This window comes from Corythoichthys intestinalis, chromosome 11, assembly GCF_030265065.1.
Source record: "Corythoichthys intestinalis isolate RoL2023-P3 chromosome 11, ASM3026506v1, whole genome shotgun sequence".
Taxonomy (NCBI): domain Eukaryota; kingdom Metazoa; phylum Chordata; class Actinopteri; order Syngnathiformes; family Syngnathidae; genus Corythoichthys; species Corythoichthys intestinalis.
The window spans coordinates 51,949,528-51,972,835 of record NC_080405.1 but is presented as its reverse complement, the minus strand read 5'-3'; the positions used below and the strand labels follow the sequence as shown (position 1 = coordinate 51,972,835).

The following is a 23,308-nucleotide window of genomic DNA, read 5'->3' as shown; positions in this document are numbered from 1 at the left end:
TAGTGAACCTAAGTAACTTTTTTTTCTAAAATACTCCTAAATCGGCAAAATCTTGACTTGAGTCAGTCTTTAAAGGATGAAACAGTTTTAAAATTTTCACATGTCGAAAGCAGACACTAGGGAACTAATGCAAAAACGGGAGCAATTTTATCAACTTTAACGGTTGATTCACAACATTAAATGACCTCCAAACATAGCAAAGGTTACTATGTTTTTTTTGTTGTTGTTGTTGTTTTTTTTTTTTTTTTAATTAAAAAAAAACATGAAAGGTAACACCAGTGCTTTGCCAAGTAACTTTTTTACTATTGTGTATGTATTTCAGTAGTTAGTCACTACACTAGCCAAAGAGCTAAGAGGCATTTTTACAATCGAAAATGTTTACATTTTAAGTGTTGATTTCATTTTTTTTTTTTTAAAGCCAAATAAACGAAGTTAAAAAAAAAAAAAAAAGCAAAACGCAAACCGAAACCGAACCGAAACCGTGATCCCAAAACCGGGGTTCAAGCCGAACCGTGGGCTAACTGAACCGTTGCACCCCTAACCCACACACACTTAGCTGGGATGCCTGTATTTACGAGCATGGGCTAAGCTACTAACCGAGCATATATCTTGTAAGTTCATTTTTATTACTGAGACTGCGTTTATGGGTAATCAACATTTTTGCCCACCCCCCAGTCACACAGGTCAAACTCCGACTATGATTTTAAGGTCTGTTTTGCTGTTTTAAGTAGCATTTTAAAATAAGGTTTGAAATTATGGTCAGAATAAGAAGTAAAAAAAAATAACTAGAAAGTGAGGATTTTAAGGGATTTTAAAAAAGAAGTACTTTTTTTTTTGCTTGACATTTGCTTATTATCAAAACATATCCATAAAATTCGAATATTTATTTTGCTGCGTCAGTATTTGTCTTTAACCGACAGTAGGTGTTTCCTTTTAATTTGCGTTTTAATCAAAGTCCAATGATAACGTCATCTTTTATCAATGCCAATTTCGCCACCATTCCTCTAGATGGCAGTAGGAAGCAAGTGAGGCCGTGCTGACGCGTTAGAAAAAAACGAAAAGAAAAAAAAATACACAAACAAGCCTTCAGTCGAAAAAAAAACCACACACACAAAACCAAGATGGCGGTGCAGGAGACAGCTTGTCAACTCTCCATGGCATTAAAAGTGCAGGAATACCCTACATTGAAGGTAAAAAAAACTCAATGACACCAAGCGAATATTCGGCACTTGTCGCGGCGTTTCTTGGTAAAGAATAGACGATCAGTTCGGACACTTTTGCCAGTTCCAGCCTGACAGGGAATGCTAACTTTAGCCGAGATAGCTTACCTGGCTGTTAAATTCTCGTTTTTCCTGTCGAGTATAACCGCAGTTGTCAGGATTTAAAATTAACGGCATGTTTATACTTTAATTTGTTGAATGGCGGATTCAACGTGACATGTCAGCAAAACACGGCGTCCTCCTTTTATTCAACATGGACGACGGGTTGGAATGTGTTTCTTGTCGTAAAATGGCGTCACGCTGAAGCGTTCTAACAGTCACCTGGAAGTCTAATTATCATCTGTCAAGGGCTAAATGGCGAGCTCGTTCGGGGCATGCAAATCCGAAAGTCGAGATCAGTTGGAATCACGAGTGTGGGTGATTAGGTGGGAGTGTAGTGGGGGCTACAGAGCCACGGGTTAGAGGGGGGTGGTGGGAGCCCCGTCGTCCGTGAATGTTCCCCACAAAATGGCCAGCGAGAGGAAATGAAAGCAGCCGCTCTTCTTCTCCTCTCTCGCTGCGACATCAAGTCCGGATTACCTCCCCCATCATCATCATCATCCTCCTCCTCGGCCCCAACGCGCACGTCTGGATCTCTCGTCGTGAGTAGCGTTACATGAACAACCTTATGTTAAGTCAGCTTTTGTATGTATTGTGTTGAAGGAGGGGAGGGTGGGTGTCTCTGCTGCAGTCAGGAAGGGATGGCGATGATGGGATCCATTTTAGGTTTAGAATTGGCAGAAAATAAGGGGGTCTGGGGCGGGGGGGGGCACCTACGTTTGCAGGCGTGTTGCAGGGAAAAGGTGTCGTCACAGTTGCTGATCTGCATTGCAAATTGCGTAGCCCAGCAAACTCCCGTTTGGAATTTTTATGCGTTGTCACAGTCGGCCTGGAAGCATGCTGATTTGGGTATGGACATATTTGAATGAAATGTAATGCTGTTACAGAATGGAGCAGCTTGCATGTGGTGGGGAAGAGGGATTGAAGGGCAGTTTACATGGTGACTCTCCGAGAATACGAACAATTTTAAATTTGCATTTGCATTTGCGTCTCTATTCGAACAATGTCGCAATTCCGCATGAAAACGATGTAGGATTCATGCTAGGCCCTAGGGGGCAGTGCAGATTTACAGGGCGACAGAGAATGATGCACTTTGACCCCACCAAGCTCCCTCAGCCCGGAAAAAAATATGCCTGCCCACTCGAAGCAATGGCATTTTTCTTTTGTTCAAAAAGGCACAAAAATTGAAACATTCAACATATTTAATTTAAAAATATTATTAAAACAGTAAATTAAAGCCGACATTCCGCCATATTTGCTGTTTTTTACAGTTAAGTAGCACCGCTGCGCACGCCCAACGTGACGTGTATGAGTGCTGACGTTATCGGCTGGTCTCGCGCCGCGGGAGCCTTTGATATGCATGCCGAGGAAGCCCCCCCCCTCAATCCCCCGCAATCGGATTCTTCCACTTTGGAGGCAGGATTCAGAATTTTTCGTCTTCGCCGACACCATATGCACGCGAGGCGAGTCCGCAACTCAGTCATTGTGTCTTTGTGTCGCAGAGTCGCCATGTAACCTGCCCCTGAGTCATGCCAGAATAGGATTTTTATTGCCTATGGAGATCTTAACCTTTTACAGGGCACTCATTTAACCCACTGGCTGCCAATGACGGCGATAGACGTCTAATCCGTTTTGACTGGGAGAGGCTGGTGACAAATGACCGCTGTGGTGAAGATGGATTGGACGGCTATTGTTGTCAGTGGCAGGCAGTTCAAGGGTGGGAACCACTGGGTATCTCACGATTGGGGATGTCCCCGACCTGATCACGTCATCGGAAATCAGGCCGATCGGGCCATTTTTCAAAGGATCGGAATAGGGCGAAAAGGATCGAGTTTTTAATTTGAAGTAAAAAGTAACAAAATAGAATGGCATTGCCAATAGAAACAAAAAAAATATGTTTTCTACTCTGCCACACTCCCGGAAAAAGCAGAAGAGGAAGTACTTTAAACGGTATAGTAGGCATGTGCCGGTATGAGATTCTGATGGTATGATAACATCACAGTATTGCAATTACAGCTTGAAAATGTATTACTTTGAGATATCTGGGTTTAAAAAAAAAAAAAACTTGAGTTGAACAGGATTTGTATTGCTGCTATCATGTTAAGTTAAACTAAATAACAATAACAAAAATAACTGAAATATTCTAAAAGTAAAATAAATGCAGTCCTTTAGGTGGGCCTAACCCCACAGCCACAGCGCAAAATTATTACCATCAGAACAAAAATAATTGAATTATTTTCCATAAAAAGCATGTGTGTATGACTCGTATCATGTTTACATTATACACTCTTTCTCAACTCAAACAGTTGCCAGAGAGAAAATAAACAGCCATCGCTAAACACACAAACACACTAGAGTTTACTCTCGTAGCTGGTGGGAAACATTCATGACAGTGTTGACTAACCTTTAATTTTGTATAAATGCGAAATCATATTGGAGGTATTGCCTCCTCGGCAAACATGTTTTTCATGTCGGTTGGCCTGCCTCCTCTCAGCTGCTGTAACTTTTCTGTAGCCGAAGTATTTCCATACCAGCAATTCCCATTTCTTTGATGGAGGAAAAAGTTCAGGAGATTCACCTCCTCTAGCTATCGTGTAGCACAGCTGACTGACACTGATCAACAGAGCAGCTGCAAGGGATTTCTCCTTTCATTTTAGGGACATTAAAAAAACTAATACCGTAGGGGCGGTATGACCGAAGATTTTTGCAGGTTCGAAACTGTGACGTTTAATACCAGAGTATACCTGGAAACCGGTAATCGGCACATGTCTATATAGGGCACTCATTTAACTCATTTGCAGCCATTGACGGCGATAGACGTCTAATATGTTTGACTGGGAGATAGACGTGTAATACGTTTGACTGGGAAAGGCTGGCAACGCATGAATCCTGTGGTAAAAATTGATTGGACAGCTATCGTTGTCAGTGGCAAGCAACTCAATATTAGTGGTGAGAACGACTGGGTATCTCACGATTAGGGATGTCCCCGATCCGATCACGTGATTGGAAATGGGGCCATTTTTCAAAATATTGGACCAGGGTGAAAAGGATCGGGTTTTTAGTTTTGAAAAAAAGTGAATTTTTTTATGAGCTAAAAAGTCACAAAATAGAAGAGCATTGCAAAAATATACACATTTTCTACTCCACAACACTCCAGGAAAAAAACTAAAGAGGAAGTACTGTGAACAGTACAGTTCTGTAACTAACAAGTTTGATTGCATTTACAAATGCTTTGGTAGTAATATCTTCATTTATTTTGCTTGAATAAAAAAAAAAAAAAAATCATTATCATTTTATACATAACTCAAAAATGGGCCGGAAAAAGGTATTGGCACCCGCGGCCTAATACCACAACCTTTAAACAAAATTACTGCGAACAACCGCTTCGGGTATCCATCAGTGAGATTCTTACAATGCTCTACTGGAATTTTAGACTATTTTTCTCTGGCCAACTGCTCCAGATCTCTTAGATTTGAAGGTCGCCTTCTCCAAAATGCCATTTACAGGTCTCTTCACAGGTGTTCTATGGGATTCAGGTCTGCACTCATTGCTGGCCACTTTAGAAGTCTTCAGTGCTTTCTCACAAACCATTTTCTAGTGCTTTTTGAAGTGTGTTTTGGTTCATTGTCCTGCTGGAAGACCCATGACCTTTGAGGGAGACCCAGCTTTCTCACACTGGGCCCTACATTATGCTGCAAAATTTGTTGGCAGTCTTCCATAATGCCATGCACACAGTCAAGCAGTCCAGTGCCAGAGGCAGCAAAGCAACTCCGAAACAGGGAATCTCCTCCATGTTTGACTGTAAGGACCGTGTTCTTTTCTTTGAATCCCTCGTATTTTTTTCCGGTAAACTCTATGTTGATGCCTTTTCCCAAAAAGCTCTACTTTTGTTTCATCTGACCAGAGAACATTTTTCCAAAACGTTTTTGGCTTTCTCAGGTAAGTTTGGCAAACTCCAGCCTGGCTTCTTTGTCTGTGGGTCAGAAGTGGGGTCTTCCTGGGTTTCCTACCCTAAAGTCCCTTTTTATTCAGATGCCGACGGATAGTACAGGTTGACATTGTTGTACCCTCAGGACTGCGGGACTGCTTGAACTTGTTGGATGTTAGTCGAGGTTCTTTATCCACCATCCACACAATTTTTTCTTTAAATCTCTCATCAATTTTTCTTTTCGGTCCACATCTAGGGAGGTTAGCCACAGTGCCGTGGGCTTTACACGTATTGATGACGCTGCGCATGGTAGACACATGAACATTGAGGTCTTTGGAGATGGACTTGAAGCCTTAAGATTGCCCTTTCTTCGTCACAATTTTGCTTTCAAGTCCTCAGAGAGTTCTTTGGTCTTCTTTTCTCCATGTTCAATGTGGTACACACAAGCACACAGGACAGAGGTTAAATCAACTTTAATCCATTTTAACTGGCTGCAAGTGGGATTTAGTTATTGCCACCACCTGTTATGTGCCACAGGTAAGTAACAGGTGCTGTTAATTACACAAATTAAAGAAGCATTACATGATTTTCAAAGGGTGCCATTACTTTTGTCCAGCCCATTTTTGGAGTTTTGTGTATAATGATAATGATTTAATTTTTTTCCCATTCTCTTTTGTGTTTTTTCATTGCAAACAAAATAAATGAAGATATTACTACCAGAGCATTTGTAATTGGATTCATTTTCTCAGAGAAATTGAGCAATTTCTGATAGAATTGCAGGGGTGCCAATACTTTTGGCCAGCACTGTATATCAGTTCGTGGCAGGAGCATATCTATAACCCTTTGGGATACAAAGTATTGCGATGCATCACCATTTCGATATATTGTCACACCCATATTCATTACTACGTTTTTAACTGTTATTGGAGGCGACAATGAGAATCTTTTTGTATGTTTTAGATTTGGCGTCTGCATATGTGGTCATCACATTATGGGTCGTGTAAACCACACTTGGATACTAAATATTAATATTGTGGCCAACATGACCCAAAATGTTATGAATAGAGCTGCAACTAACGATTATTTTATAATGGATTAATCAGACGATTGATTAAACGATTTCTTGATTAATTGGCTAAATGACACTTGTTTTCAATTACCTTCACAATTTACCTTGTTTTTTTTTTGGCATGTTGTAAGTAGAAAGGAAGACAAAATGGATAACTATTTACTAAAAAAATACTTTATTACAGCTTCCTGATTTGACTGTAGTCTACAACTGTATCAATTAGGGCTGTCAAACGATTAAAATTTTTAATCGAGTTAATCGCAGTTTATAAATTAATCGTAATTAATCGCAATTCAAACCATCTATAAAATATGCCACATTTTTCTGTAAATTGTTGTTGGAATGGAAAGATAAGACACAAGACGGATATATACATTCAACATACTGTACATAAGTACTGTATTTGTTTATTATAACAATAAATCAACAAGGTGGCATCAACATTAACATTCTCTTAAAGCGATCCATGGATAGAAAGACTTGTAGTAACATTTATCTTTTAAGAACTACAAGTTATAGATATTTTATATCAAAACCCCTCAAACAAAAAATAAACTAGTAGCTCGCCATTGTTGATGTCAATAATTACACAATGCTCATGGATGGTGCTGAAACCCATAAAATCAGTCTCACCCAAGCGCCAGCAGAGGGTGACAAAACACAAAAAAAAACAAGTAACAAATGGACATGACGCTGTCATTTTAATCTGTTTGAGCGGGGCATGTGCATTAATTGCGTCAAATATTTTAACGTGATTAATTAAAAAAATTAATTACCGCCCGTTAACGCGATAATTTTGATAGCCCAAGTATCAATTATCAAATTCGTTGGAAACTAATATGTTAATCGATTAGTTTTTGCAGCCTTTTTAAGAAGCTAGTTTAGACCGTAAGATATCCAAAAATGGGCAAAAAATGTTAATTGTTTTTCAAAGTAAAAGCAGATTTTTGTTCATGTCCTACTTTGACTTAACAAAACTATAACAAAGAAATGTGATAATATTTACAACTGAGAAGTTATATGTGTCATAATTTCAAGAATTTAGACAAGTTTAATGTGAAGGTCCTAAACGATTAATCGGTTATCAAAATAGTTGTTGATCATTTGCCAATCGATTAGTTGTCGATTAATTGTTGCACCTCTAGTTATGACCATGGACATGGATGCCAATTCTTTATTCGGTTAAGTTTGTTTTTTTCCAATTACCAAATGAGCAAATGAAGTGCCTCACATCACTTCTGTTATGGTTCTTTTACTGTAATTGGGCACAACCCCAATATTGCCTAAACTTGCATGTTTCTTGAGACCTGACCTTGTTTCTTGAACCTTTATTTTTGTCTTTATATATGAATCAGAACTTGAGGTACGAGAGCGTTTACAGACCCCCACCGCTAGATGACAGTAGCAAACTGCACAAATATTCAGTTTTGCTAACCTTCAAAACATCTAAAAATTTTCCCCATTTGTTTTTTCTTTTTATGACATTAACGACAATTAACAGCACCCACTCACAGCTAAATATATTAAACTTATTATGTGCCTTTGTTCAATAAATTTGGGGATTTAAAAGCTCTTTGATGCTTTGAATCAGAGGCCCCAAAACCTTGGTTTAAAGCCTTATGTTTCTCCACGGACACGGTAGGGCTGTGTTGGTGGTTATTTGTCAAGCTGATGTGCAGAGGAATTTTTTCATTCATCAAGGTAAGAAAATTATATGAGCGCGTACTGACTTGTTTCCCTCTTTTAGCATCAAGACAAAGGCAATTAACAGAATATGACAGAATGTTACTTAAATTTCATCATGTCACATGGGCAGAAATGTCAAGACTTGAAATGTTGTACTCTCATTTTAAAAAAAATACTATGTAGGTTTGTTTTATACTGAGTTTAAATTGAACCTAGATATACACATGGATTCTGTACAGAACTGTTTGATCTATTTTTCATTTGTAATGAAACCTCTCTGATGGTTCGTAGTTTGTAATGTTTTTAATTCTCTTTCCCAAAATGACACATATGTGCCAAATGATCTAATCGTGGTTTTAAAACCAACCATTGAAAGATTTTTGTTATGTCATAAAAACCTTTTAATGTTGTAAGTAGCATCTTAATTGCAATGCAAGTAAAAAAAAAAAAAAACAAGTTAACCTCCATTGAATAATGGGGTAGAACAAAAAAGGACAAGCCCACTGCTCGTAACGGAGAGCGATTATCAAGGTATTTAAATATTTGGTTCGTGAAACTGCGGTTAATTAATGGTAGTCATCAGCCATCAGCTGTATGCAAATATAGTTAGCAAGCATGTGATGCTCTGTTTTTCACATGTTGAATAGACTGTATGGCTCACATTGTCCTGACGTAATCATTGTTCATTAGCACTAAAGGTAACGTCATTACCGTATTTTTCGGACTATCAATCGCAGTTTTTTCCCTCCATAGTTTGGTCGAAGATGCGACTCAAACTCTGGAGCGACTTATGTGTGAAATTATTAACACATTATTATTTGTTTTCACTCTACGCCGCAAGAGGGTGCTCAGTGCCTGTGTTTCAACATTTGCGGTAACATAAAAAAACAACTGAGAAGGGCTGAACAAAATGGCACTGAAAAGAATCATATTTTGCAGATTACCAGATGCAAGTAGTGAAATAGGCAGCCCAAAACTGTAATTGAGCAGCGGTTTAGCGTTACCATACCGTACACTTATTCAGCCTGTTGTTCTCAATTCTGTTTTTATTTTAAGTGTTTATTCACTTAAACATTTAACTGTTCATTTCACATTGTTGCACATGATCATTCTTTGTTCTCATAACTGTGTGTTTATCTACAGTACTGCTTACGTTTTTTTTTTCACTGTTTGTGTGACGGCAAATATAGACTTTATGGACTTTAAGGTCGGGGCACTTCTGGGGAGCACATTGTGGTGCTTGGGGAGATGTGTATTGGTCGACCGGATTTTAATTACCGTATTGGCCCAAATATAAGACGACCCTGATAATAAGACAACCCCCTCTTTTTCAAGACTCAAGTTTGAAAAAAGACTTTTTGAACACCAAATTAATTTTTATACGGAAAATAATTACACTACATCCGAAACAAATGATTGTAACAATATATTTCAGAGAAAAAGCATGTTGTTTTGCCTCATTCAAATTTTAATATCTGAACATTTAAATATGTAAACTAAAGTGCAATCACATTCGTAAATGAATGGCTTCTGGTTTTTGAAATGTAAATAAACCAATCTATTGTGATAAAACAACAAAATTGCAATAACTGCATTAACTATCAAAGTGAAGTCTAACTGTAACTAGTCTTAAAACAAATCTGAATAAGGAAAAACATTGCAATAAAATAATGCAAACTGGTTAAACTAAAAAGAGTAGCTCAGATCTGTTATGACAGAACATCGCTTCAATGATATCTTGCGCCATCTAGCGTCGTGAATGGGGAGAGTAGCTGAGATCTATCATGACAGAACATAGCTGCAATGATATCTGGCGCCGTCTAGCGTCGTGAATGGGTATAATGTCTAGACCGCGAATATAAGATGACCCCCTCTTTTTCAGTGTTATTTCAATGCAAAAAAACGTCTTATATTCGGGCCAATACGGTACTTTCCTTAATAAATGTATATATTTTGGGTGATTATTGCTTTGTTTTTGTTACTAAATTGTGGGTTGTCATCTCCTATTCGTTAAGAGAATCCAAGAACCTGTAAAAAAGAAAAAAATCGGCTTTTTTTCCCTCCACAACGTATAGTCCGAAAAATACGGTAACGGACATTTTGTTTGACTTCACTGGAAATTGTTTTCTTATACTGTTGGCGACGAAAGGAAAACCTGATGTTAGTAATGTATTTTTTTCCTAATAAAACCCCCATCATATTCATTTATTGAAACAAAACTTGACGTTTTATTTTAATACATGTATTTTATAGACCTACTTTATACATACATACCGAAATTTTCCGACGATAAGCCGCTTGTTTTTCCCCTCATTTTGAATCCTGCGGCTTATTTGTTGATTTATTTGGGTTGGTAGGTAACACTTTGTTGACTGCGGCGTCATAACACTGCCATAAGACAGTCATGATTATGGCGTGACATAGGGCTGGGCGATATGGCCTTAAACATGTATCACGATAAATTGAGCAGATTTATCTCGATAACGATAAATGACGATAAATTCGCCCAAGCGGACTGGTATATAATTTGAAAATCTGAATCAATGCATGAAATACAGATTAACTATTTCTTGTTGATTTATTTACCAGCATTCAATTTGATATACTGTATTTAACAATTGTACATGCAGTCTAAACATTAAGTTTATAAAAATATATTGTAAGCAATAAGAATTCAAGTATGAACATTTATAACAGCGTTTATGACTTGAACAATGTACATTGTCAAAATCAATATGCCTGTGCAAACATGTCATTGTAACACAAATGACTTGCAGCTTGAACAGTACACTTCAAAAAGACAACTTATTGTTAATGGCTGCTGTGACATAATTATTAAATACAAGTGCTTACTTTATGGTTTAAGGGTCCCCCCCCCCCCCCCCCAGTGCATTTTTTAATAAATGCACGCACAATAAAAATAGCTGGGGCCATTTCTCGGTCATTATAAGTTGGATTGTACTTTATGCTGAATGCTTGACCATCACAAAAGCTATCAGAGGAATCACACACAGACAAATACAAAATAACGCCACATAGTAATTGCTAGATGCAGTCCGTGCCCAATCCACTCATTAAGTTCAGCCGTTTCGATAAGGTTAGAGCCGCTATCAGACTCCATAACGTTCATTTGTAGCGTTAGCCGCTAGCTAGCGTTAGCCTGGCTACCAGTAGAAAGCACTGAAAGCACCATCTCCGGAAATCGTGAGAACAAAGGAGGACAGCGGGTGAAAGCCCGTCTGGATGCCACCAAGAGTCTACTAAATGTCGGTTGAAAGTTTGGTGAACCTCCCTTAAGCCACACTCCATCACGTTTTGCTTGTAGCGTTAGCTGCTAGCGTTAGCTTACCGGGCTTTTGTTTGATTGGCTTCCTGATGATCACGTGACTCCCTACGTAAGCACATTCACTGCTTTCTTAAAGGGGAATGAACATAGACGAACAACACAGAATCAAAGCGCGATGAAAAGACTATTTTCTTGTTTTATTAATTTACCGAATTTACAGACATGGTCAAAATTACGTCGGTCATCGTTAAGAATTTCGGTGATGGTAAATTTTCGGTTTACCGCCCTGCTCTAGCGTGGCACTATAGTGGGCATTAATGAATGCTTATGACAGATGTCATTAAGTATCACCTGACAAATTACGTCACTAACTCCATCTATGTCCAGTTGGGGATCTTTCACGTCCATTCAAAAGTGAGATAATTTGCTGGATGACATAAACTGACTGTGTCTTGTCATAATTATGGTGGTCTTATGGCAGTTTTATGGTGCCACATTCAAATAAAGTGTTACAGAATACCAGAGCAAGCGATTAATGAAACAACTGGTACAGTAACTGAAGAAATGATTAGCACAGAACATGAATTTTAATTATTTACATCTGTAGCACTGCAGTGCATGCTAGGAGACATGTTGGATGACAATAGTGTTGACAGCAGGTGGCAGCAGAGGTTAGCTGTTTCCACCAAGGGAGCATTGATGGCCAAATGAGGCTTCTTGAAGCAATGAAGCTTTGAAGCCAATTTGTTCAAAGCTTCATGGTGTTTCATTTGGTCTTAGACGATCTTATGAGGCCACTGTCAAATTACGTTTTGCCGATTAATATCTTTTGGTGTAAATATCCCATAATACAGTGAGGACAGCTGCGGCTTAGGGGCTGTTTACATGGTGACTCTCCGAGAATACGAAAAATTTCAAATTTGCATTTGCGTCTCCATTTGAACAGTGTCGTGATTCCGCATGAAAACGATGTAGTATTCATGCCAGGCCCTAGGGGGCAGTGCAGATTTACTGGGTGACAGAGAATGATGCACTTTGACCCCACCAAGCTCCCTCACCCCGGAAAAAAATATGCCTGCCCACTCGAAGCAATGTCATTTTTCTTTTGTTCAAAAAGGCACAAAAATTGAAACGTTCAACATATTTGATTTAAAAATATTATTAAAACAGTAAATTAAAGCCGACATTCCGCCATAATTGCTGTTTTTAATGTTTAGTAGCACCGCTGCGCACGCCCAATGTGACGTGTACGAGTGCTGACGTTAACGGCGCGGTCTCGCGCTGCAGGAGCCTTTGATATGCATGCCGAGGAAGCCCCCCTCCGCCCCCCGCAATCGGATTCTTCCACTTTGGAGGACGGATTCAGTCTTTGCCGACACCATATCCACGCGAAGCGAGTCCGCAACTCAGTCATTCCGTCTTTGTGTCGCAGAGTCAGCATGTAATCTGCCCCTTATAGTCCAGTGCGGCTTATCTATGAACAAATGCCATTTTCATGTTAAATTTGGTGGATGGCGGCTTATAGTACGAAAATTATGGTAAAATCCTTTCTTGCAAGTACTTAGCACCAAAATGATCTAACATCTCCCGGTACTGTCTGTCAGGTGCCCTACGAGACTCTCAACAAGCGCTTCCGAGCAGCTCAAAAGAACATCGACAGGGAGACAAGTCACGTGACCATGGTGGTGGCCGAGCTGGAGAAGACGCTCAGCAGCTTGCCTGTGGCGCACTCGGTGGCGTCCCTTTTGGACGGCGTGGTGGAAAAGCTCAACGCATTGAAACGAAAGGTAAGGCACACAGTTTTAGGGGTACTCAGATTTAGTCCTTCTACTCCGACTTTGTATGTAACTTATCAATTTTTTTAGGCTGCAGAGTCTATCCAGGCTGAAGACGAAAGTGCCAAGCTGTGCAAACGGCGCATAGAGCACCTAAAGGAACACAGCAGCGACCAGCCTGCCTCGGTCAACCTGTGGAAGAAGAAGCGCATGGACCGCATGATGGTGGAGCACCTGCTGCGCTGCGGCTACTATAACACGGCCGTCAAACTGGCAAGACAGAGTGGAATCGAGGTCAATCATTTTTGTCTTTTAAGCTAGAGATGTCCCAATCCGATATTTGGATTGGATCGAACGCCGATATGGGAAAAAAAATGGGCATCGGTATCGGATCGGCCGCCACGGAAAAATTCCGATCCAGACTTCCGATCTAGTTTTTTTTTTTTTTCAAGTCCGGTCCTGGTTTTCCAGCGCACAGATTTACATACTCCATTCCACTTTTTGCCTTGGTTTCCCTAAAATCCGATCCGCATTTTACGGCAAACCTTCAACACACTACATTACCGTCTCCCAATTTACCGAGAGACTTTTATCGGTAAAAATGTCAGCTGTGTGGGATCATTTCACCTTAAAGGACGACAAAGACGAAGAGGCAGAGTGCAACATATGCTACAATAAAGTCAAGCGTGGTGGTAAAGCTGTAAGAAGTTTTAATACAACCAACCTAATCAAGCATTTAGCGAAATACCACCACAAACAAAATAAGGAGTATCATGTTAAGAAAACCGAAGACAAAAAGAAAGGTCCTACGCAACTAATACTAGCAGAAACTAGCTATGCGTGACAAACTGGCACTCGACAGTCCCAAAGCCCAGGGAATGACGAGAGTCATTGCCGAAGAATTCATTCTGGATGACGAGCCATTATCTCTCGTGAGTGAAGACGCACAATTCAGCACTTAGAACCACGGTACAACATGCCCAGCCGTCATTACATCCTTGAGCGATTCGGCCGTGGGAGATTCGAGAACGATGCACAAACATCCAAATTCCGATTATTGAAATATGTCGAGTAAAGCGGAACTAATACACAGCACGGTCTTCGGGACGCAATGAGAAACGGACCGCGTTGCGTCCCGAGAGTAAACATCATGCTTGTCATAAACCCGGGTTATGCCAGTGCTCAACTCACGGCTTTCGCTCAACTCATGCCGCTGGATAAAAAACACAAGAATACCTGACTGCTGCTACAAACTACGTCAACATCGTTTTACTGTAGATAATAGATATCATATGTATATAGAACTAGATTCAACACGACAGACTCGACTGCGTTAGCAACATTGAAGGATGGAAAACTAGATGCGTTAGTAAACGGCCGCCATCTTAAAACAGGAGACTTCCCTAGTAGGCTGTTGTGAACCTTCCAAGCGAACCTAATTAACTTTTTATCTAAAATACTCCTAAATCGGCAAAATCTTGACTTGAATCTATCTTCAAAACAGTTTTAAAACTTTCACATGTCCAAAGTATGGAATAACGGGAGCAATTTCAACAACTTTAACAGTTGATTTGCAAAATTAAATGAATTGAATGTAGTTTAAAGCTGCTGATACAGAATGGGGACTTGAGTATTTTATTTACTGTTTTAAAATGTTAACTTGATACTGAAATAGTCGTTTAATTAAACCTGAGAGGCTTTTTATACAATTATAGTTACTAATGCATGAAACATTAAAAGCATCTAATAGCTTGGTGTGTTTGTGGGATTTTCCACTGAGGTTGTTTGTGTGTTTTGCCTTTTTAAGACAGTTTACAATATTATTTGCACGTTTTACTGACTGACTATGCCATTACTGTTTGTTATTTATAATGTTTTGTGTTTGTCATTGAATAAACAGGTCAGTTTCTTGTTACCAACCGTTGTGTGTTATTCAAACTCACCTAATTCAGCTGGCTAGTTGTTATCAAGAGTACTAAAACCCTTTTCAACACGAGTCTGACAACTAAGTAAGGAGGCTAAATAACTTCAAACTTTAATACATGCTCAGATAGGCCGGTATCGGTATCGGCCAGTATCGGTATCGGATCGGAAGTGCAAAACAATATCGGTATCGGATCGGAAGTGCAAAAACCTGGATCGGGACATCCCTATTTTAAGCACGACTCGCCTATTTTTGGTCCGTTTGTTTATCGGAGGTGTTATTAACTTTTCAGGATCTGGTCAACATCGAGATGTTCCTCACGGCGAAGGAGGTGGAGGAGTCCCTGGAGAGGCAGGAGACTGTCACCTGCTTAGCCTGGTGCCATGATAACAAGTCCCGCCTTCGCAAAATGAAGGTAGGGTAGTTGTTGGAGCTGAATCATATATGATAACGCCATTCATACATAGCCAAGTCAACATGTTTGACTCTAGCGAAACATTTTGGAATAAAAAGATTGTTCGCCTTCCATTAGGTTATGATACCACGTCAATGTTAGGTTTTTCATGAAATAGGTTCAAATCCAATTTCAGGGTTTTTAGCATGTCAAGTTCTTCAAACCAGCATAAAGCTTAAAAGTAGGGTTCCTAGCCTGGGTTAGCTATATCAAACTGTATAAATAGTGCAAATTTTTAAATTGAAAATGTTTTATTTAGTAACAAAATCTGTAAGAGATCAAGATAATGCTAAAATGTGAAACAATTCCACAAAAATATTGTCGGGGTCAGGTAATGTTAACTAAAAACAATGGAAGTGCAGGTTTTAATGTATTTGAGTTTCCACATTAAATGCCTTTTTACACTAGCGTTAGGTCCACGGCAAGCGCAAAACAGGAGGAGCCACATAGCCTGACGTAGACGTTGTCAGGAAGTGAAAAGCGACACACATTTACTATAATCCCAAGCACCAATGCATTTATTTTTCGTTGTTGCACAAGAAAATGGCGTCTTTTCCATTTTCAAGGAGGTAGGGGGAATTTTAATTGCCGTGTAAAGAGTTTTACTAGTTTCTGTGAGAAGTAGGGGTGTGACAAAATATGGAAATTGTGATACACCGTGATACTTTGCATCCTAAAAGGTTATCGATACGGTCATGCCAAGAAACGAGATATCGTTTAAAAAAAGTGTCAATGTTCAAAAAAAAAAAAAAAAAAATTAAAAAGGAACCAACAAGTTGCTACCAAAATCTTCCACCATAATAGCGTCTTTGTTAACTCTGACCCCTATCACAGTCTTTCTGAATGACGGGGCATTTACAGGTCACTTTCTGTTCATTTCAGGGCATTTACAGGTCACTTCCTGTTAAGTTCGAGTTAGTCGAATTATGAAATGCCCCACAATCAACACAAAATGACTGAAAATCAACAGGTTGAAATGGCCCAAAATGACCTCGTTGCATGGCATTTGCTGCCACTGTTGGCCATAGAAGTGGGAGGGGCCTGTTTGAAGTGGGAGGGCTTCATTTGCTGCCATCCTCCCAGTTCAAATGGATTGGACATCTGGAAATAAACAGCAGAAGGGTGAAGATAGCTTGTTTTTGTCTTTATTAGTTTATCAGTTGTTTTGTAGAATATCCTTGATTTCCTGACCAATGTATCGATAATCGTTGTAACGCCACATTGTGAGATCATTGCTATCGTGAGTTTTGTATCACAAATCGTATCGTGAAGTTCCCACCCCTAGTGAGAAGTTTTTGTTGTTGTTCGTGAACTACGTTTCCACATAAACTCACGTCGAGGTTCCATTTAGCTTATCTAGGAGAGGTAAAAGAGTTATTTCTCGAGTATCCCACAGCTCGGAAAACTTCAAAAAAAGCGCTTTTATAAAAGGTTTCGTTGGCCGAAACTGCCTGATAACATAGATATAAGTACGCCTGACCTTCTGTCTCTGTTTTGGGCCACTCCCCTCGGTGAAAATCCACTCAAGACGTTTACGCTGGGTCCAAAATTGCCTTCGCCGCTCTTTCGCCGAGAAGTCCCCTCCCTCATACACAATGAAGAGGTTGCCGCACAACTCATTACACTAGGCTGCCGCTAGTTTGAAACGGCTTTAAAAATACCTGGGAGCGTGGTTTGTTTTGTGCATGGAAACATAAACAAGGCTGCCAAATACTGGACTTAAATATCACAGAGGGCGCAGCAATACCTAACAGACATTAGATGTTAGCTTTGCTAAACACTTAACATCCCGAAAGAGTTCAGTGAATGTTCAGTTTAAAAGCATTATACCACGTTATATAGGACAATCCCATCCTCTCTGATTTATCAGCCCTGATAGGGCTTGTTTACCAGAATAAACAAAATGTGACCTTGAATTTTGCTAGCATCCCCCCCCGCCCCTCCCCCCACGTGTTGTGGGAATCTTGTGTTTTCAAGAATTTTATTTCTACATCTACCAATTGGCTTCGCTGGCTTTCCCACCTGCATGTCCAGATAAAAGTTGTTGTTCTTTAACCAAAATCCTCTGCTTATGTGTGGGATTTTGTGTCAAGCATGAGAACTGTTTTCTACTTTCCTGAAGATTCCAAGTCAACCTTGACAAGTTTTATCAAGTGGCTACCATGCCCAAATGTGGGAGCCGGTGCCTTTAAAGACAAAACTGATAGCTGATAGTCAGACATACTTACAATCGCAGGGCTTTTTACTCAGCTTTCCACTCGTAGTGGAAAACAGGTTAGACACACGCTTTTTTAGACAGGTATCGTATGATCATGCATGCTGATGAATAGTTATCTTGAGGGTTCATCTTCACTGTCAGAGATGTCGTGCCAAGGCGGATTAGTGGTGGCAACGATGCCAGCCAGGGAGAACAGGATTTTGCTAGCGCTCTCATCAGGACAATGTCTCGGAGTCATCATCAAACAAGGTGACATCCAATTCACCTGCAAGTTGCTAATATAAACCTATGTACAGTCAGCACCAGTATATCCATCCATCCATTCTATACACCACTCGCCTGACCTACTGACCTCTGAGTGAATAGACTTCACTATCAGTTGATGAGACAGCTCCTACCAACATTGTGCCACGGCGTCGTGTAGGGGGCTGGGCCAGGCAGAGTGTTGTAGCAGCTTTCACTGCGATAAACTCAAACACGCTGCGTTATAACGCCGGATTTAGGTGGAAACAGGACAAAAGTTTTAGTGCATTCAAGCAAGCAGGAGTGTGTCAAGGGATTTGGTTGAGGATTCAAGGTAATTATTTTATAAAATGGCACCATGGATGCACTTTGAAACGTTTTGGGAAGAAACGAAATGAACGAAAAAAACTAGCGTAACTGTAGCTTGAAATATTTACGTAAAATGAATGATAACTGCCCGTTTTTTTTGCTTTCAACCAAGAATTAGATTGTTTTAGGTTCCAATCTATAGAAATTCCGGCATTTATGCATTTATTTACAAGAATCTTCAACTTGAAAAGCTGTTTGTTTTGTGATAGACGCCATGTTGGGTTTTGTATCCATACACAATAGTGTAACTTTCCATTCAAATTATCAGGTAATTTTCGGCCAACTGCCCGTTTTTTGGAAAAAAAATAGTAATTTGGACATTTCCTCGTCCAGACAAAAAAATTCGGCTTTCACATGCTTTATGTAACATTTCAATCTAAAGGAGACGAAAGCCAGGTAGCCGGCAAGACTTGCTGAGACAATAGTGACATCGGAATTCAACCTAAATAAGTTGTGATTGTACATAGAAAAATGCAAAATTTGCTTTTATTGAGTAAAATTAAGACGATTCTACATGCTTTCTTCAAGTATTAAGTTTCTGGTGTGAAAATTTAGTGATTTATTAGCTGTTGAAAACTTCAAAATTGCACTAAATTAAATACAATTTTGTCGCTATTTCAAGCAAAAACATATGATGTTAAATATTGATCCTAAAAATATAGGTGATCATCTCTACATCTGGTGATTTTTGTGCATCTAGCGTAAAATCTGAGATTTTTATAGCTATTTTAATTTTTGTTTGTATAAAAATTTTAAATTAGGTATTTATTAGGGAACGACTTTGAATTTTTTTATGCCGCTGCTCATGGAGACTCATATATGCCTAAGGGAGGTGCCTGTTTTGTGTTCTAGGTCACTAGCAACTTTGGTTTTGAAAATATTTAAATTTTAGGTTTTTGAAAATAGGCCTCTTACGGAGTGGCCCCGCTCCCAGTTTCCTGTCAACTTATAGCAAAGTCTATGGTGCAAGGTAAACTTCAAATGGCACATAAATTTACAGACAACCAACCAGACTAGCATTGAAACTATCAGTGAATTGGCCTATTATATTACTAGAATATTCAACTATCCATTTTCTACAAAGCTTATTATTCTCACTTGGGTCGTAGCTTTGCAACAGCCCGTAGAGGTCTATTACAGATGTGTTAACATGACTCCACCCCAACGAGAACCTTCAGCCATTTTGGCCATCCGACACACCGTGTAAGATCGTGGAAATGGTTAATATTGTGTCATTGAACAATACAGATGGATTAACTGGCATGTATCGGCTGCAGTATATTTCCAAGATCGAGCAGATTTGTTCAGCGAATCTTTGTTGCCGAAAACGCGTGAGAAGGACATTATCTCAAGACTTATTGGATCGAGATCATCCCTACTTCACGACAATGTGTCTCATGCATTAGAGGCTGTGTTAGAAATATACACTGGCGCAAAAGTGGCCAGATGAAAAAGTGACTCACATATGCTTTAAAACTTCGCAAATATGTAATCAATTTGGTCACAGTCTCTAGTCCTGCTTGTGAATACATTTTTTTGCCCACACAATTAGAACATGAATACACGGAATTTCTAAGGTAACAGCCATCAGCTAGTGTTGAACCGATACCATTTTTTTACTCTGGATACCGATTCCGACAACCAGCTGTGTGATATTGGCCAATGCCGATACTGAACAGATACCACGTTTTCTTTGTTTCTTTAAATAATCAATTTTTTTCTTTTAATACAAACTGCAGGTAGTCCCCGGGTTACGACGTACTCGACTTACATGATTTCAACTTTACAACGCCGGAGTCTCATCCGCCATTTTGTCTCCGGTCTTTTTTATTTTCTTTGGTTGCACAAACAGTACCTAATTGTACCACACAGCATCTTATATTTTAGTTTGTTACCATGACTTGTTCTGTCCTCACTAAGCGTGAAGTTGTTTACCTTGACAGACGGCAAACAAAACAATTGTGCTTTTTGAAGCTTTGGACTTCCTTGACTTTTGACAATTTGCAAAGCTCTAACACACATATGTACACATCTGTTCAAAACGGCACGCATTTTAACAATAAAACACTCGACACAAAACAATTGTTGTTCAAACGTCCATCTAGTCTGATCAATATGTAAATTTAACTAGCCTAAATGCTACGAATGCTAACGTATTTACAATTCTCATAGCAAATCACACACATGTAACGCACAAACTAGCTCTAAACCTAATTACATATGCATACTAGGGCTGTCAAACGATTAAAATTTTTAATCGAGTTAATTACAGCTTAAAAATTAATTAATCGTAATTAATCGCAATTCAAACCATCCATAAAATATGCCATATTTTTCTGTAAATTATTGTTGGAATGGGAAGATAAGACACAAGACGGATATATACATTCAACATACGGTACACAAGTATTGTTTATTATTACAATAAATCAACAAGATGGCATTAACATTATTAACATTCTCTTAAAGCGATCCCTGGATAGAAAGACTTGTAGTTCTTAAAAGATAAATGTTAGTGCAAGTTATATAAATTTTATATTAAACCCCTCTTAATGTTTTCATTTTATTAAAATTTGTGAAATTTTCAATCAAAAAATAAACTAGTAGCTCGCCATTGTTGATGTCAATAATTACACCATGCTCACTCAGGGTGTAACACATAAAATCAGTTGGACCCAAGCGCCAGCAGAGGGCGCCAAACACCAAAAAACAAGTAACGAGCAGACTTTACACTATGCTGTCATTTTAGTCTGTTTGAGCGGGGCATGTGCGTTAATTGCGTCAAATATTGTAACGTGATTAATTTAAAAAATTAATTCCCGCCCGTTAACGCGATAATTTTGACAGCCCTAATGCATACACAAACATATATTAGCTGAAACAACTTACAACCTTATGTGGGCCAAACCAGAGCGCAGCTATCCTTTAACCATGTGAGACGTCTGAGTGCTCCTGTATGGAAACATTTTCAAACAACAGTCCAGCCAACGCAGCCACCAGAGGGCAGTTTATCCTGCACCGTTAAACAAACTTTTTGGATAATTATTTTGAATTTTTAAAGGGTTAATTCCGATTTACGGAGAAATTCGGGTTACGTGGCCAGCGTATGAACGGAAGTCGTTTGTTACCCGGGAACTACCTGCACTGCATACTCACTTGACTCGAAGTCAATTGCTATCATGTGCTGATCAGACATTGCTTAGTTCATTGTCTGCCATTGACGGCGATAGACGCCCAATCCATTTAAAGTAACCTACCAACCTACCACTTCAGATGGTTTGGACGTCTACTAGTGATAAACTCATTGAAATTCACAGCAGAAAGATGATTGGATGCCGTACAATTGCATGTTTATGGAGGTGTGCGTAGCTGATAGCCATCTTGGTTAGGGCGACCGGCGGTTGGAAACTAGACCTCGAAAAATACCTTTTGCACAGCATCGGCACGTTATTTCTTAGTACTTCCCGATACCGCTGACGTCATTTTAGTGCCGTATTGGCCCGATACAAGTATCGGTGCAACACTAGTAACATTCGTTAATCAAGGCACAACATATAACCAGTTGGTCTCTTCCTACTCTTATACACTGTACTCCTCTGCAGTAAGCTAGTTCCTTAGCTATACAAGATTATGAAGATTTTCAGATGATAAAGAAGCTCTCTTCTTCTGTAGAGTATGACCAGCAAGAGAAAGCGACCTTTCACAGGGAAATGATGTTGCAGGTGTGGCTAAGTACTTCTTTGCGTAGGAGGAAAGCCAGCTGTGTGAGCCTGCATGTGTGGACCACCACCACTCTAATGGACAGGACACTGAAGTGATGGTGGGTTTTGATCTGTAGCGAGGCACACAATTCAATCTGTTTAGAATCAGGCTGAGATGAAGCAGACAGTTTAGTGATTTTTTTCTAAGGTGGCTCTGAAGTTAAGGCGTGATAAAATTATTAACTGTTGATTGGTCAGTGAAATAAGTCAAAATTAAGGTGTTAACTTGCCCAGCCTTAGTTAATATATAAGGATAGAACAAAAAATACAACACATTAAAAAAAAAAAAATTGATGTTTTTAAATATCTGTTATTGTGGTTTACCAGTAGGTGTCACTGCATGATCAGTTTCTTTGTCGTTTGTGCAGAGCTGTCTGGAGTTCAGCCTGAGAATCCAGGAGTTCATCGAGCTCATCCGACAGAACAAACGAATGGACGCCGTCAGGTATTTAAGTACTGCAATTAGTGTTGCACCGATAGGGCACTAAAATTATGCCATCGGTGTCAATGAACGCTAAGAAATAACATGCCGATGCTGGCCAAATATGTACTTTTTAAGTACCCAAGATGGCGGCAATCTAAGCCCGCCATCCTTCCTAAGATGATTCATGTGGCATCTGATCATCCTGCTGTGAATTTTGATGAGTTTATCACTAGTAAACGTCGACTCCATTTGAAGCGGGAGATGAACGAGTGTTCATTTTTGGCAACCTTACCACTTCATATGGATTGGATGTCTATCACTGTCAATGGCAGACAATGAGTTAAGCAGTGTCTGACCATGCCAAGATAGCAATTTAAAGGCATGTGATTAAAAAAAAAAAAACAATATATAAAAAATAATATATATATGGCGGAAAACAATCAGGTGACTTGAAGTTCCGCTCTGAGATTCCCAACTTGGCCAACTTTCAAAATTGTCCGATATATGCATATGTTATTTATCATTGGAAACCTTCAAATCTCAATTTTCTGGGGGAAGAAAAATTTTGAACAGGAGGGCATTTAAAAAATAAATAAATAAATAAACAGCGAAACAGTGAGAGCACGCAAGAGCAGAATTAAAGACGCCATGATTTAAACGAGAATGTCTGTGCACCGACAAGACTGAAAAAGCAGTTTCTGCTAGGGGTACACGATATCCATTTTTTGAAACCTATATCGATAACTTCCTGCTCCTCAAAGCCAATACCGATAACCGATAATAAATAAGTAATTTTTTAAAATGTATATTCACCTGAGTTTTTGCACACCTGGAGGTTAGAAAAAAAAAGTA

General features: G+C 39.3%; 1 protein-coding gene across 5 annotated transcripts in view; it reads left to right on the top strand.

Moving 5' to 3' along the window:
* Positions 1-1,079: 1,079 nt before the first annotated feature.
* maea (macrophage erythroblast attacher, E3 ubiquitin ligase) overlaps positions 1,080-23,308 on the top strand; it is a 35,911-nt gene continuing 13,682 nt past the window's right edge. Inside the window, exons 1-6 of one of the 5 annotated variants that reach the window (XM_057849976.1) lie at positions 1,080-1,190; positions 12,893-13,075; positions 13,154-13,357; positions 15,280-15,402; positions 22,020-22,091; positions 22,401-22,477. In XM_057849976.1, coding sequence (XP_057705959.1) covers positions 1,122-1,190; positions 12,893-13,075; positions 13,154-13,357; positions 15,280-15,402; positions 22,020-22,091; positions 22,401-22,477 — 728 coding nt within the window. In that variant the 5' untranslated portion in view covers positions 1,080-1,121. Of the gene's footprint in view, positions 1,191-1,705; positions 1,862-7,730; positions 8,018-12,892; positions 13,076-13,153; positions 13,358-15,279; positions 15,403-22,019; positions 22,092-22,400; positions 22,478-23,308 lie in introns of those variants that run through there. The other 4 variants (XM_057849974.1, XM_057849978.1, XM_057849979.1 and 1 more) reach the window with 4 other exon arrangements.